Source organism: Salvelinus alpinus, chromosome 30, assembly GCF_045679555.1.
Source record: "Salvelinus alpinus chromosome 30, SLU_Salpinus.1, whole genome shotgun sequence".
NCBI classification, from domain to species: Eukaryota; Metazoa; Chordata; class Actinopteri; order Salmoniformes; family Salmonidae; genus Salvelinus; species Salvelinus alpinus.
Window position 1 is genome coordinate 45,655,163 of NC_092115.1, and position 13,575 is coordinate 45,668,737.

At 43.3% G+C, this 13,575-nt stretch overlaps 1 protein-coding gene across 1 annotated transcript in view; it reads right to left on the minus strand.

Moving 5' to 3' along the window:
* Positions 1–4,679: 4,679 nt before the first annotated feature.
* LOC139559966 (junctional cadherin 5-associated protein-like) overlaps positions 4,680–13,575 on the minus strand; it is a 36,442-nt gene continuing 27,546 nt past the window's right edge. The window contains exon 4 of the mRNA XM_071376463.1: positions 4,680–8,590. Within this exon, the coding sequence (XP_071232564.1) occupies positions 8,556–8,590 (35 nt within the window). The 3' untranslated portion in view covers positions 4,680–8,555. The remainder of the gene's footprint in view (positions 8,591–13,575) is intronic.

Here is a 13,575-nt window from a genome sequence, read left to right on the forward strand (position 1 = left end):
TCCCATCTGGACAAAAGGAACACCTATGTAAGAATGCTGTTCATTGACTACAGCTCAGCGTTCAACACCATAGGTTGCAAGTTTGAATCCCCGAGCTGACAAGGTAAAAATTTGTCGTTCTGCCCCTGAACAAGGCAGTTAACCCACTGTACCCAGGTCGTCATTGAAAATAAGAATTTGTTCTTAACTGACTTGCCTAGTTAAATAAAGGTAAAATTAAATAGTGCCCATGAAGCTCATCACTAAGCTAAGGACCCTGGAACTAAACACCTCCCTCGCAACTGGATCCTGGACTTACTGACGGGCCGCCCCCCATGTGGTAAGGGTAGGCAACAACACGTCTGCCACGCTGATCCTCAACTCTGGGGCCCCTCAGGGGTGTGTACTTAGTCCCCTACTGTACTCACTGTTCACCTACGACTGCGTATCCAAACACGACTCCAACACCATCATTAAGTTTGCTGACGACACAACAGTGGTAGGCCTGATCACCGACAACGATGAGACAGCCTATAGGGAGGAGGTCAGAGACTTGGCCATGTGGTGCCAGGACCACAACCTCTCCCTCAATGTGAGCAAGACAAAGGAGCTGATCGTGGACTACATGGGAAAGGCGGGCCGAACAGGCCCCTATTAACATCGACGGGGCTGTAGTGGAGCGGGTCGAGAGTTTCAAGTTCCTTGGTGTCCACATCACCAACAAACTATCATGGTCCAAACACACCCAAGATAGTCGTGAAGAGGGCACGGCAACACCTTTTCTCCCTCAGGAGACTGAAAAGATTTGGCATGGGTCCCTAGATCCTCAAAAAGTTCTACAGCTACACCATAGAGAGCATTCTGACCGGTTGCATCACCGCCTGGTATGGCAACTGCTAAGGCACTACAGAGGGTAGTGCGTACGGCCCAGTACATCACTGGGACCAAGCTTCCTGCCATCCAGGACCTATATAATAGGCGGTGTCAGAGGAAAGCCCAAAAAATTTTCAAAGATTCCAGTCACCCACGGCATAGACTGTTTTATCTGCTACCACACGGCAAGCAGTACCGGAGCGCCAAGTCTAGGACCAAAAGGCTCCTTAACAGCTTCTACCCCAAGCCATAAGACTGCTGAACAATTAATCAAATGGCCACCAGACTATTTACATTGACCCCCCCCCCCCCCCCCCCCATTTGTTTTCTACACTGCTGCTACTCGCTGTTTATTATCTATGCATAGTCACTTCACCCCTACCTACATGTACAAATGACCTTGACTAACCTGTAACCCTGCACATTGACTCTGTATTTCATTGTGTTACTTTTTATTATTTTTTACTTAAGTTTTAATTGGTAAATATTTTCTTAACTCTTCTTGAACTGCATTGTTGGTTAAGGGCTTGTAAGTAAGCATTTCACGGTAAGGTTGTATTCGGCGCATGTGACAAAGTTTGATTGATTTGAACATGTTATGGGTATGTGTAACGGTTTTCCTCCTCGTCTGAAGAGGAGTATGAAATGTCGGACCAATGTGCAGCGTGGTAAGTGTCCATTTTAATAATACAACTGAACATTACAAAAATACAAAAATAACAACGTGAAAGAACAAACGAAAATCGAAACAGACCCGTATGGTAACAAATACAGACACAGGAAACAACCACCCACAAAACACAAAGGAAAACAGGCTACCTAAATATGGCTCCCAATCAGAGACAACGACTGACACCTGCCTCTGATTGAGAACCATACTAGGCCAAACACATAGAAAAAGACAACCTAGACATACAACATAGAATGCCCACCCACATCACACCCTGACCAAACAAAACATAGAAACATACAAAGCAATCTATGGTCAGGGCGTGACAGTATGCTTGTAATTGTTAAGGACTGCAGAGTTTTTCAGGATAAAAAAAGAAACAGCACAGACAAAATCCTAGAGTAAAACCTGGTCCAGTCTGCTTTCTACCAGACACGTGGAGATTAATTCATCTTTCAGCAGGATAATAACCTAAAACCTAAAACCTAAAACACAAGGCCAAATCTATACTGGAGTTGCTTACCAAGAAGACAGTGAATTTCCTGAGTGGCCGAGTTACAGTTGTGACTTAAATCTATTTGAAAATATATGGCAAGATTCCCTTTTTCAAGCTGAAAGACAATGGCCAGAGCTTACCCATGATATTGTGCAACGATTTAAGTCAATAAGTCATCGTTTTAGTCAAAGTATGATATATTTGGTCTTGAAGTGAAAAATCCAAACTGCCCACTTTGTGCAAATCCGTGTGAATGCAGTCTTTTCCTATGACAAGTCATACTAATTGTTTTCAGCCTACGTTTCGTTTCAGGGCTGAGTTTTATTTGAACGTTACCACCCACCAGCATGGCATTGCTATTCAATCAGACACAGATGCAAAGTTATTTATCTTCGTGACTAAGATGAGCAAAACCTGAGCCACCTGAGCCATGGAACTAATAAGAATAGGGGGTGCAAACTTCTGTTTTTGCACATACACTTTTTGTACCAGAAAATTATCATAATCCATTGGATAATTTGGACATTTTCACTTACTTTTTTAGTTATTCTCTCTCAAAATAAAAATAAAAATATATACATAGTGCATTCAGAAAGTATTCAGACCCCTTGAATTTTTCCACATTTGGATTCAATTGTTTTTTTTCACTCATCAACCTACACATGACAAACCAAAACAAGTTTTGAAATTTTTTAGAAAATGTATTACAAATAAAAAAACGTAATTATCACATTTACATAAGTATTCAGACCCTTTACTCAGTACTTTGTTGAAACACCTTTGGCAGCGATTACAGCCTCGAGTCTTCTTGGGTATGACGCTACAATCTTGGCAGCGTCGTTGCCAGCTATTTTCAGGTCTGCAGGTTTTCATCAAGGGTCTCTCTGTACTTTGCTCTCTGTACATCAAGGATCTCTCTGTACATCTTTCCCTCAATCCTGACTAGTCTCCCAGTGCCTGCCACTGAAAAACATTCGCACAGCATAATGCTGCCCCCACTATGCTTCACCATAGGGATGGTGTCGGGTTTCCTCCTGAAGTGACGCTTGGCATTCAGGCCAAAGAATTCAACCTTGGTTTCATCAACCAGAGAATATTGTTTCTCATGGTCTGAGAGTCTTTTAGGTGCCTTTTGGCAACCTCCAAGCGGGCTGTCATGTACTTTTTACTGAGTGGCTTCTGTCTGACCACTCTACCTTAAAGGTCTGATTGGTGTAGTGCTGCAGAGATGGTTGTCCTTCTGGAAGGTTCTCCCATCTCTTCACCATAGGGAAATCTGGAGCTCTGTCATAAGGACCATCGGGTTCTTGGTCACCTCCCTGACCAAGTCCCTTCTCCCCAGATTGCTCAGTTTGGCCAGGCGGCCAGCTCTATGAAGGGTCTTGGTGGCTCCAAACTTCTTCCATTTAATAATGATGTAGGCCACCATGTTCTTGGGGACCTTCAATGCTGCAGAAATGTTTTGGTACCCTTCCCCAGATCTGTGCCTCGACGCAATCCTGTTTCAGAGCTCTACAGACAATTCCTTCGACCTCATGGCTTCGTTTTTGCTCTGACATGCACTGTCAACTGTGGGACCTTATATAGACAGGTGTGTGCCTTTCCAAATCATGTCCAGTCAATTGAATTTACCACAGGTGGACTCCAATCAAGTTGTAGAAATATCTCAAGAATGGTCAATGGAAACAGGATGTACCTGAGCTCAATTTATCAAACAGTTCTAAAAATCAGTTTTTACTTTGTCATTATGGGGTATTGTACGTAGATTGATGAGGGGGAAAAAAATATTTAATCCATTTTAGAATAAGGCAGTAACGTAACAGAATATGGAAAAAGTCAAGAGGTCTGAATACTTTCCGAATGTACTGTATGTCGGTCTTTACTAAAGGTGTTCGATGCCGCTACTGTTTGTTGGTGTACTGCCGATAGCAAGACTAATTGTTATTATAGGTTACTAGAAGTGAATATCTTTGATTGACTATTGACTGCACTGCTGTATTTGCTACATTATTCTGGAAGTTATTAGTATTTTATATAGTATTATTATATTTTATAAACTATTGCATTAGAAGGAAAAGCTATCTCCTCTCTCAGCCCCAAAATACGAACTAACCAGAAGTCCTCTAGAGTTAATCTCTCGTGGACAAATCTACGTAAAACATAACTGATGGTACAGTATAATCTGTGGGGAATGAGCGTGATGTGTGGGATAACGAGCAGTAGTAGTTCCGGTGTTTGGGTTTATTAGCACTGGTTATTTGGACAGATCACAATTTCGCAGGTGTTAGTATCTTTCGAATATCAAATGAGGAGGAACATTTGGCCCGTAACTTGCAAAGAGAGAGGGTGGAGCTCCTCGTTCTAGCATCTCTTGGTCCCTTCTCTTAACACGTATGGACCCAGAACTTAATCGAGCAGCTGACCATTTACGCAAGAATTTAGGTCTCTAGAGTTAACACTGGCTTGAGGGGGCAGTAACGTCACTGTTAAAGAGTGAGTGGGACAATTTGGGATGAAAATTCCATAGTTCCCGCTTCCGGGTGGAAATAGCACGTGACAGCGTACAGAACAACGTTTTGATGTTTGGCAAAAGGACATCACGATACTATATCTGAACTAACATTCTAGAACAAAAATGTTTGATTGATCACAAAGACAACCTTCATGCAAGGAGTTTATTTATGAATCAGACTGCAGTGTCATACAACAGTAGCACAATCATTTGACTATGTATTATGCTCATATTCATCAATACAAAGGTAAAGTTATGCCTTAAAATTAAAAATAAATGAATGATTTTCCATTGGATTTTACTCAAAAAATAGCATTTAAATACTTGGCATAGTTTCGTAAATAAAATTCTGAAAGATAATGGTTGCCCATTGGTTCGTTTGACTACTGGAGAGTACCAAATGCAAATATACTGTATGCAAAAAAAATAATAATCCTCCTCTCTCTTGCATTTCATGTATGAAAAAAATGTCAGTGAGTACAAAAAACACTTCATTAAATCTCATATGAAAATAGAAAATATTACAACAAGTGTGCATAATTATTCATGTTGCACATAGCCTGCAGTACAAAACGTCAAATGACACCAAGTTCCAACTTCATCTGGCATGCCAATTCATCGGGCCTAGCTATGCTCTGTAATGGCCATTTTAGTGGCATGATCGAGGGGCAGTTTACTTCTTTAGACTGAGGCCTTCATTATCATCGAGCAAAAGTCTTGAAAATGGTACTTCGTTCAGACCAAATGCGGGCGGCAACAACTGTGGGTAATCCATCCACCTGGTTGCTTTTCATGTGATATTGATCAATGATATTTATCAATGGACTCAATAGATGAACAAACTACTGAGTTCTCTTGCTCTGCCTATAGTTGTTTTGTGTGAGAGTTTGTGCATTTAAGAAGTCTGTATTATGTTGGACTAACTGACTCAGGCAGAGAAAAGAAAGCGAAGGGCAGTCACTATATAAGTGTGCAGTCAACATTGCTACCTTTCAGGCTTAAGAAGTGGCAGAACCAGAATAAGTTGTTTGTAACACCTAAAATGATGTAACAGTGTGCAATTAGTAATTATTTGGCATCGCCTTAAGTATAATGTAATGCACACAATTGCCTTAGGTGCCATGATTATTTTTTAAATTATTTTTAAAAAATATGTTTGTCAGAAATATTAAGCGTAGCATAAAGTTCTAAGTCAATGAAATACTACAACCGCAATAATGCTACATTACAGTATACGTTATAAAACTGTGATTGAACAGTAGATGTATTCACCTTTGACAAATAGGAAAACAGCATTAATGTGCACCTTTATCGATGAATTATATACCCTTCCCGAACCATTGTGTCATTGACAGCTGTCTGAAACACAAAAGTCGCTCAATGTATAAAGAAATGTGAAGTTGCATGAATAAAATAATGGATTCATTTTGAATTATTTAAACGTGCTGCTATGAATCAGCAACTAATCAACAGTATGTAACTTGGCTTGGAAGACATAAAAATACCAAAATAAGAAAGGTCAGCGGGGTTGGGGTCAATTCCGGAAGTGAATTGAATCTACGATTCTGATTCCACATTTTTTCCCCATACACCAGCATTGAGCATTATGTTCCGGGATTAAAATGGAATTGACCACAACACTGCAGGTCACAGCTGCCCATAAACACAAGAACACAGCTGAGATAAGATCAAATATAATAAAGAATGCCCAACATCAAATGTTCCAACTGTTTTTTTTCATGTGAAAATGCACTACAAATAGAAACTCATGGCACAACCAGATTTTCCCATCAAGTCAAGATAAACCCTCATCTTGTCACTACACAGAACAACTGTGTGATCAAGGCACACTGCAGACAGCTTCGCTTGTAAGGTCATCCTTCTTTATGTCAATCTATTTTCAAAAAAAAAAAAAAATGTTGCACTAGAAAATTATATACTCTCATTATGGTACTGTACAGACATTATGATACTTTCAACTTGTGATCAAAGTATGCAGAAATAAACTATAATGGTTAAATACAAAATATCTCTTAAAATAGTTAAAATATACTTTATTTTGTACATTATGCAAACTGGTTAACAATTCAATGATAACAAAAATACATATTCAGTGAAATGTAGGCTGCATCTAAAATGGCACCCTATTCCCTATATATTGCACTACTTTTTACCAGAGCTCTATAGGCCCTGGTCGAAGGTAGTGCACTATATAGTGAATAGAGTGCCATGTCAGACATGGCCGTAGTCTCTTCACATGATACACAAGTATGGCCACTGATATTTCCAATGAAATAAGCACCCACCTACACCCAGTCAATTCTGACACATTTTAAAACGAAGATTAAAACGATGACTTGTTAAAGTGTTACATCCCAAATGGCAACCCATTGACTATTTTGTGCACTACTTTTGACCATGACTCATGGGGCTCTGGTCAAAAGTAGTGCACTATATAGGGAATAGGGTGCCATTTGGGTACGTACACAACAAGATTCCTGACAATGTTTCCCAGCTCCACTGACTAAGCCACAGCTGTTTGTATGACAATATTGCTCTATCTTGTCCATATAATTCTTGTTTACAACTTAAACTGCCACACTCCATGCCATTATTGCTTCCTGAAACGACCTGGGAAATCGAGCTATACACCAGATTTTTTACAACATTTACGTTGACTACCCAGAATGATCTTATATATCCTGACCCAGCTTATAAATGCACATTTATGGATACAGATGGCAACTCCTAGCCTGGTCCTAGATTTGTTTGTGCTCTTGACAAGTCCAATGCTCATTGTCAATCCAACAGGGTTGGGGTCAGTTTCTTTTCAATTCCAGTCAATTCAGGAAGTACACTGAAATCATTTTTAATTAGGAAATGTTGTTTACTTTCTGAATAGACTGGAATTGAAATGGAATTGATCCCAACCCTGAAAGCCAATGAGTGACAAGGAGTTGACATGATAGCACAAACAGACTGACACACAGGCTAGTCAACTCCCTTCCCCCCATAATGTAGAAGAACCAATGCCTCAGAATACATATCACTGATTTACCATTATGCCACATAGTAGGTATAGAGTGACTCTTCATTGAAGAGCTTTATGGGTTATGATTACAGTGTGCGGGAAAGCGACGAGACAGACAGGCCACAGTGTATCAAAAAGAATAATAGACTGATCGATTGATCGATTAATCTGAAAATGAAAACAGTTTCTCGAGCCAAAGACATTGACGTCCAATATAATATATTTCTTCTCAACTCTCCATAATAACAATAAAATGTAACTATTTTGGTGTAATCGACACTGAATGTAACGGAACAGCTTTTATGATGAATATTCTCCCTATGTGTCCTTGTTGTGTAAAACGTAAGTACTTACATTTATATCTAAACAGCTCGCCCATAAACAAACAGAATCATACAGCATGTTAACGATGAGTCAACTAACTGTATTCGATTTCAACATATTTGAAGTTGTTATACGCTTGACAGAATTGCATAATGTCTGCCAATGAAAAGCATCTGGGAGGGTAGAATAAAAAAGGAGAAAGGACAAGCCACTACCAGAAGCCTAGGAATTCAGTCCGAAATGGCACCCTATTCCCTAGTAGTGCACTACTTTCTGGGCCCTGGTCAAAAAGGGCCCTGGTCAAAAGTAGTGCACTACATTGGAAGTAGGGTTACAAAAGTCGTGCACTACATAGGAAGTAGGGTGCCATTTGGGCCGCATCCTAGTAGAACCCCAATTAGAGGATGGGTTGAGGGGAGATAAAGGGGAGGAGGGGGGTTAGTTGGAAGCTACCCCTAGGTGGGGGAACACCTCCCTTTTGGCAGTGGAACACTTGGTACTCTTAGTACTCAACAACGCCGAGGGTGAGGGTGTACACAATGCTCTTGTCGGAGAAGAAGGCCATTTCTGTGTTGGGATAAGATGAAGGCATTCTAGTGGGCAGCCAGGTCACAGTGTTGGAGGGATCTAAAACCTCCGATGGAAAAAGATGATGGGCGTCTCAGTCTCTCTACACTTTCTCCACTCCGCTTGGGTCGTAGGCCTCTGGTATAATACAAAGAAAGAAGGGATACATTTAATCATTTAGAGTAAATATGTGTGCGTTAAAAATGGCACCCTATTCCCTATTATAGTGCACTACATTTGACCAAAGCCCTATGGGCCCTAGTCAAAAATAGTACACAACATAGGGAATTGGGTGCCATTTGGGATGCACCTTATATCATGTGCAGTGGCGTGTCCAGAACATTTAGAATGAGGTGGCCAAGGTGAGGCAGTCCAAGTTTAGGGGGGGCCATAAAATGTTGAACCTTAATCGATGCAAGGTGGATTTGTTCTATTTAATTATGATTATCAATGCATTAAATGCTTCAGCTTAGGTTTGGTACATTTCCCTGTTCAAATAAATCAATTCCAAAACACTTGTTACAGTATTTGCATTCAAGGTCAGAATTGTATATAAGGGTATTAACATACAGCAGAAAATTCACTCGAAAGGTCGATTCAAAATGTGCAAATTAAACTGTGACATTCGAGGGTCTCTTAATTTTTTTGTCACCCTTTTTTCTCCCCAATTGGTAGTTACAGTCTTGTCCCATCGCTGCAATTTCCGTGCAGAATCGGGAGAGGCGAAGGTCGAGAGCCATGCATCTTCAAAAAACCCAACCCCGCCAAGCCGCACTGCTTCTTGAAACACTGCTCGCCCGGAAGCCAGCCGCACCAATGTGTCGGAGGAAACACCGTACAGCTGGCGCCCGAAGCAAGCGTAGATGTGCCTGCTAGAGCGTGATGGAACATGGACATCCCAGCCGGGAATATCCTCCCCTAACCCGTACGACGCTGGGCTAATTATGTGCCGCCTCATGGGTCTCCCGGTCGCGGCCGGCTGCGACACAGCCCGGGATCGAACCTGGCTCTGTAGTGATGCCTCTAGCACTGATCAGTGCCTTAGACCGCTGTGCCACAGGGGAGGCCCCGGGTCTCTGTTTTTTTTAATGGGACCTCCTACAGTATGTGTGCAAGGCATTGTAGTGAAGACATGTCGTGGTGTTTTAATCTGATTGCCAAACCAATCACTTCAATAGCAGGATAAGTAGGTACCTGGGCACGTTAGTTTACTCCAAAATCAGTCCAGCATCCGAACAGTGCACTGTGCATCCGCCATTTGAATGGAATCTATTACAAACACTGTGTAATGACATTCAGCCTACAAAGTGATGTGCATTTATGGATGCCAAAGTCAGGCTTAACCAAAAATGTTAGCAATAAAAAAAGACACAAACTTATCAATTGATTTCTCATTTGTGTCTATCAGTGTTTCAGAATTTTCTTTCAATTCGCAAGAGGCCGAATCTATTTCACCGGAGAAAGCATCCGAGTGAGGCAAACAGCACCCCTCTGTGTTAGTAGTGTTAGTGGCCACCCTGGGCCACCCTCTTGACACGCCACTGATCATGTGACAGTCATCATAAAATATCCAAAATGTATTTCATACAAAAATATCTTGAAAATGAATTAAAATAATTGTATATCAGTTGTGTGTGGTGGTAGGTTTGAAGTAGAGTCCTGCATCGGGTCGGATACCCATGGTTACCCGCGGTTGACCCGCCAATAAAATCAGCTCGCGGGTGGAATGAAAACATTCTTTCAACCCGCGGGTCGGCTCGCGGTTCAGAACAATTATATTGTGGGTCGGAAACATTTCAAATAAAGATCAGTGGGGAACCATCAAGACCTTCTAGAACATCAGAGAAGGCCTAACGATTTATAAAAATGTATAAATCCTTTATTTTTGATCAAATTACGTTTTAATTTCTATTTCATCTTTACAATAATTGTAGTCATTTTCTGATTTCATCTCCTCATTTTGTGTTGGAAGAGAAGGGTTAATACTAAATTGAAAAAATTATCCAATAAGGATTTTTTTGGTGGTCTCTGGGTAGAAAAATCTAGCTAGGTCTGCCAGCCATTGACTAGACCTTCAGAAGCTGGACAGAAGGCCTCTGCCATTCAACTGTATTAGAGCAGAATTTTGGAGTGACAGTGGAATGAACCAATCACATTTATACTTGCAATGAGTGGGACCGTTTTTTGTTGTTATTGTGACATGTCTAGGACTTCTCCAAGGCCTACACACCTCACTAGCCTGAGCGGCGCAAGAGGTAATGAATTCATAATACAGAATAGCAGGCTGATATACAGCAAATACAGTAGGTGGCGGCAATACACTAATAGGCTGTAGTCAGCCATAAAACTCCCTACTGTAAGTCGCTCTGTATAAGAGTGTCTGCTAAATGACAAAAATGTCAAATGTAAAAATGGAAGAGCATGCAGGAGAAAATAATCAGTGTCGCAAGCAGTAGTCTTCCCACACTAAAATGCTGACTACACCGGGCGCGCACATGCGCCCGCTTGCGCCATCTCCTATGTTGATTTTGTCCATCAGGACACGCAGGTTGAAATACCAAAACTAATTCTGAACCAACTATATTCATTTGGGGACAGGTTCGAAACACTTATGAAACATTCATGGACATTCAGCTAGCTAGCTTGCTGTTGCTAGATCATTTGTCCTGGGATAATAAACATTTTGTTGTTATTTTACCTGAAATCTACAAGGTCCTTTTTTTTGCTGGATCTTTGTAGAATATCTACCAATTTTGAGTCACACAAAATAATGTATTCTCTACTCCGACAATTAATCCACAGATAAAAGGGGAAACCTAGTTTGTTTCTAGTAATCTCGCCTCCTTCAGTCTTCTTCTTCATCTGTGGACTTTATGTGGCGGTTGGCAACCAACTTTAAGGTGCATTACCGCCAACAACTGGACTGGAGTGTGGAACTCAGTTCATCTTTCGATTACCCACGTGTGTATATGCTCCTGTCACGTGTGCTCCCTCTTCGGCCTCTAGGTCACCAGGCTGCTTGTTATGGCGCACACCTGTCACCATCGTTATGCTCACCTGGACTCTATCGCTTCCCTGATTACCTTCCCTGTATATGCCACTCCCTTTGGTTCCTTCCCGAGGCATCATTGTTTCTTTTTCAGTTTCATGTCTGTGCGTTGGTCGTGGTTCTTGTTTTGTACTGTGTTTAATATATTCATTAAATTATTCACTCCCTGAACTTGCTTCCCAGCTCCCAGCGCACAACGTTACAGAATGACGCCTCACCTAAAGGAAGCATCAGGGAGTGTTTTTTTACATTTTTCGGTGGGAATGACGTCGGGTCTCATGCCTGAGACAGATCGCCAGACTCCCTTGCCTCTGACGATTAGTCAGGCTCTCATGCCTCAGCCGGATCTCCGGGCTCCCCTGCTACAGCCGGCTCATCAGGCTTTCATGCCTTCAGGCGGATCTCCATGCTCCCCTGCTTCCTCCGGCTCGTCAGGCTCTCATGCCTCAGGCGGATCGCCAGGCTACCCTACCTCAGCCGGTCTGTCAGGTTCCCGCGCATCAGCAGGGGTGACCGGTCTGCTACTGATCCCCAAGATCATCCCTTTGGGTGGCGTCCTGCGGCTGGAGCCGGGGGGGTACCGTCACTTATACTCTCTCCGGCGCTCTAGTTCGCCCTGCTCCCGCGTCTCAGCTGGACTGATAGGTTTCCCTCGCTTCAGCAGAGGTGAACGGTCCGCTCCTGATCCCCGGGATTGTCATTTTGGTCGGCGTCCTGCGGCTGGGGCCGCGCGTCGGGAAGGGGGTACTGTCACGTGTGCTCCCTCTCCGGCCTCTAGGTGACCAGGTTGCTCGTTATGGCGCACACCTGTCACCATCGTTATGCTCACCTGGACTCTATCACTTCCCTGATTACCGGCCCTATATATGTCACTCCCTTTGGTTCCTTCCCCAGACGTCATTGTTTCTGTTTCAGTTTCATGTCTGTGCGTTGGTCGTGTTTCTTGTTTCGTTTATTTATATATATAATATTTTCTGTTATTTACTAGATTTTTTTTATTTATACAACGTATTGGAAGATTTTTGGTCCCTCTGAACGCCTAGGTCCTATAGTCACGATTCACCACTGATGCAGATAATATATATATTTTTTGCGTTGAATTGTGTTGTGTATTCCATGAGGCTATGTGAGCGGTGAGGCAGACATATTAGGTTACCAGCCACGCAGCGAGGGAGGGAAGCAGGGAACTCTCCATTAGTAGACCGGCAAACATGACTCCATTGGCCCCATGTGTGCAAGGTGGGCACGGCTAGCCCACACCAAGCCCAACACAAGCTACCCATATCATCCCAACATGGGCTAGCCTACACCAGACCAACACAGGCTACCCACATCAGCCCAACATGGGCTAGCCTACACCAGCACAACACAGGCTAGCCTACGCCAAGCCACACCAGCCCAACACGGGCTAGCCCACACCAGCCCAACACAGGCTAGCCCACACCAGCCCATGATGGACCAGCCACACCAAGCTCAACGTGGACTAGCCTACACCAAACCCACAACAGCCCAACACAGACTAGCCTACCAAACCCACAACAGCCCAACACGGGCTAGCCAACACCAGCCCAACACGGGCCAGCCAACACCAGCCCAACACGGGCCAGCCAACATCCAAGCCCAACACTGGGCTCAGCCAACACCAAGCCCAACAGGGGCTAGCCGCACACCGAAGCCCAATCAGGTGGCTATGCCAACACCAAGCTCCAATCATTGGGGCTATGCCACACCAAGCCCAACAGGCGGCTATGCCACACCAAGCCCAACAGGGGCTATCCCACACCAAGCCTAACAGGGGCTATGCCACACCAAGCCCAACAGGGGCTATGCCACACCAAGCCCAACAGGGGCTATGCCACACCAAGCCCAACAGGGGCTATGCCACACCAAGCCCAACAGGGGCTATCCCACACCAAGCCCAACAGGGGCTATGCCACACCAAGCCCAACAGGGGCCAGCCAACACCAAGCCCAACAGGGGCCAGCCAACACCAAGCCCAACAGGGGCTATGCCACACCAAGCCCAACAGGGGCTATGCCACACCAAGCCCAACAGGGGCTATGCCACACCAAGC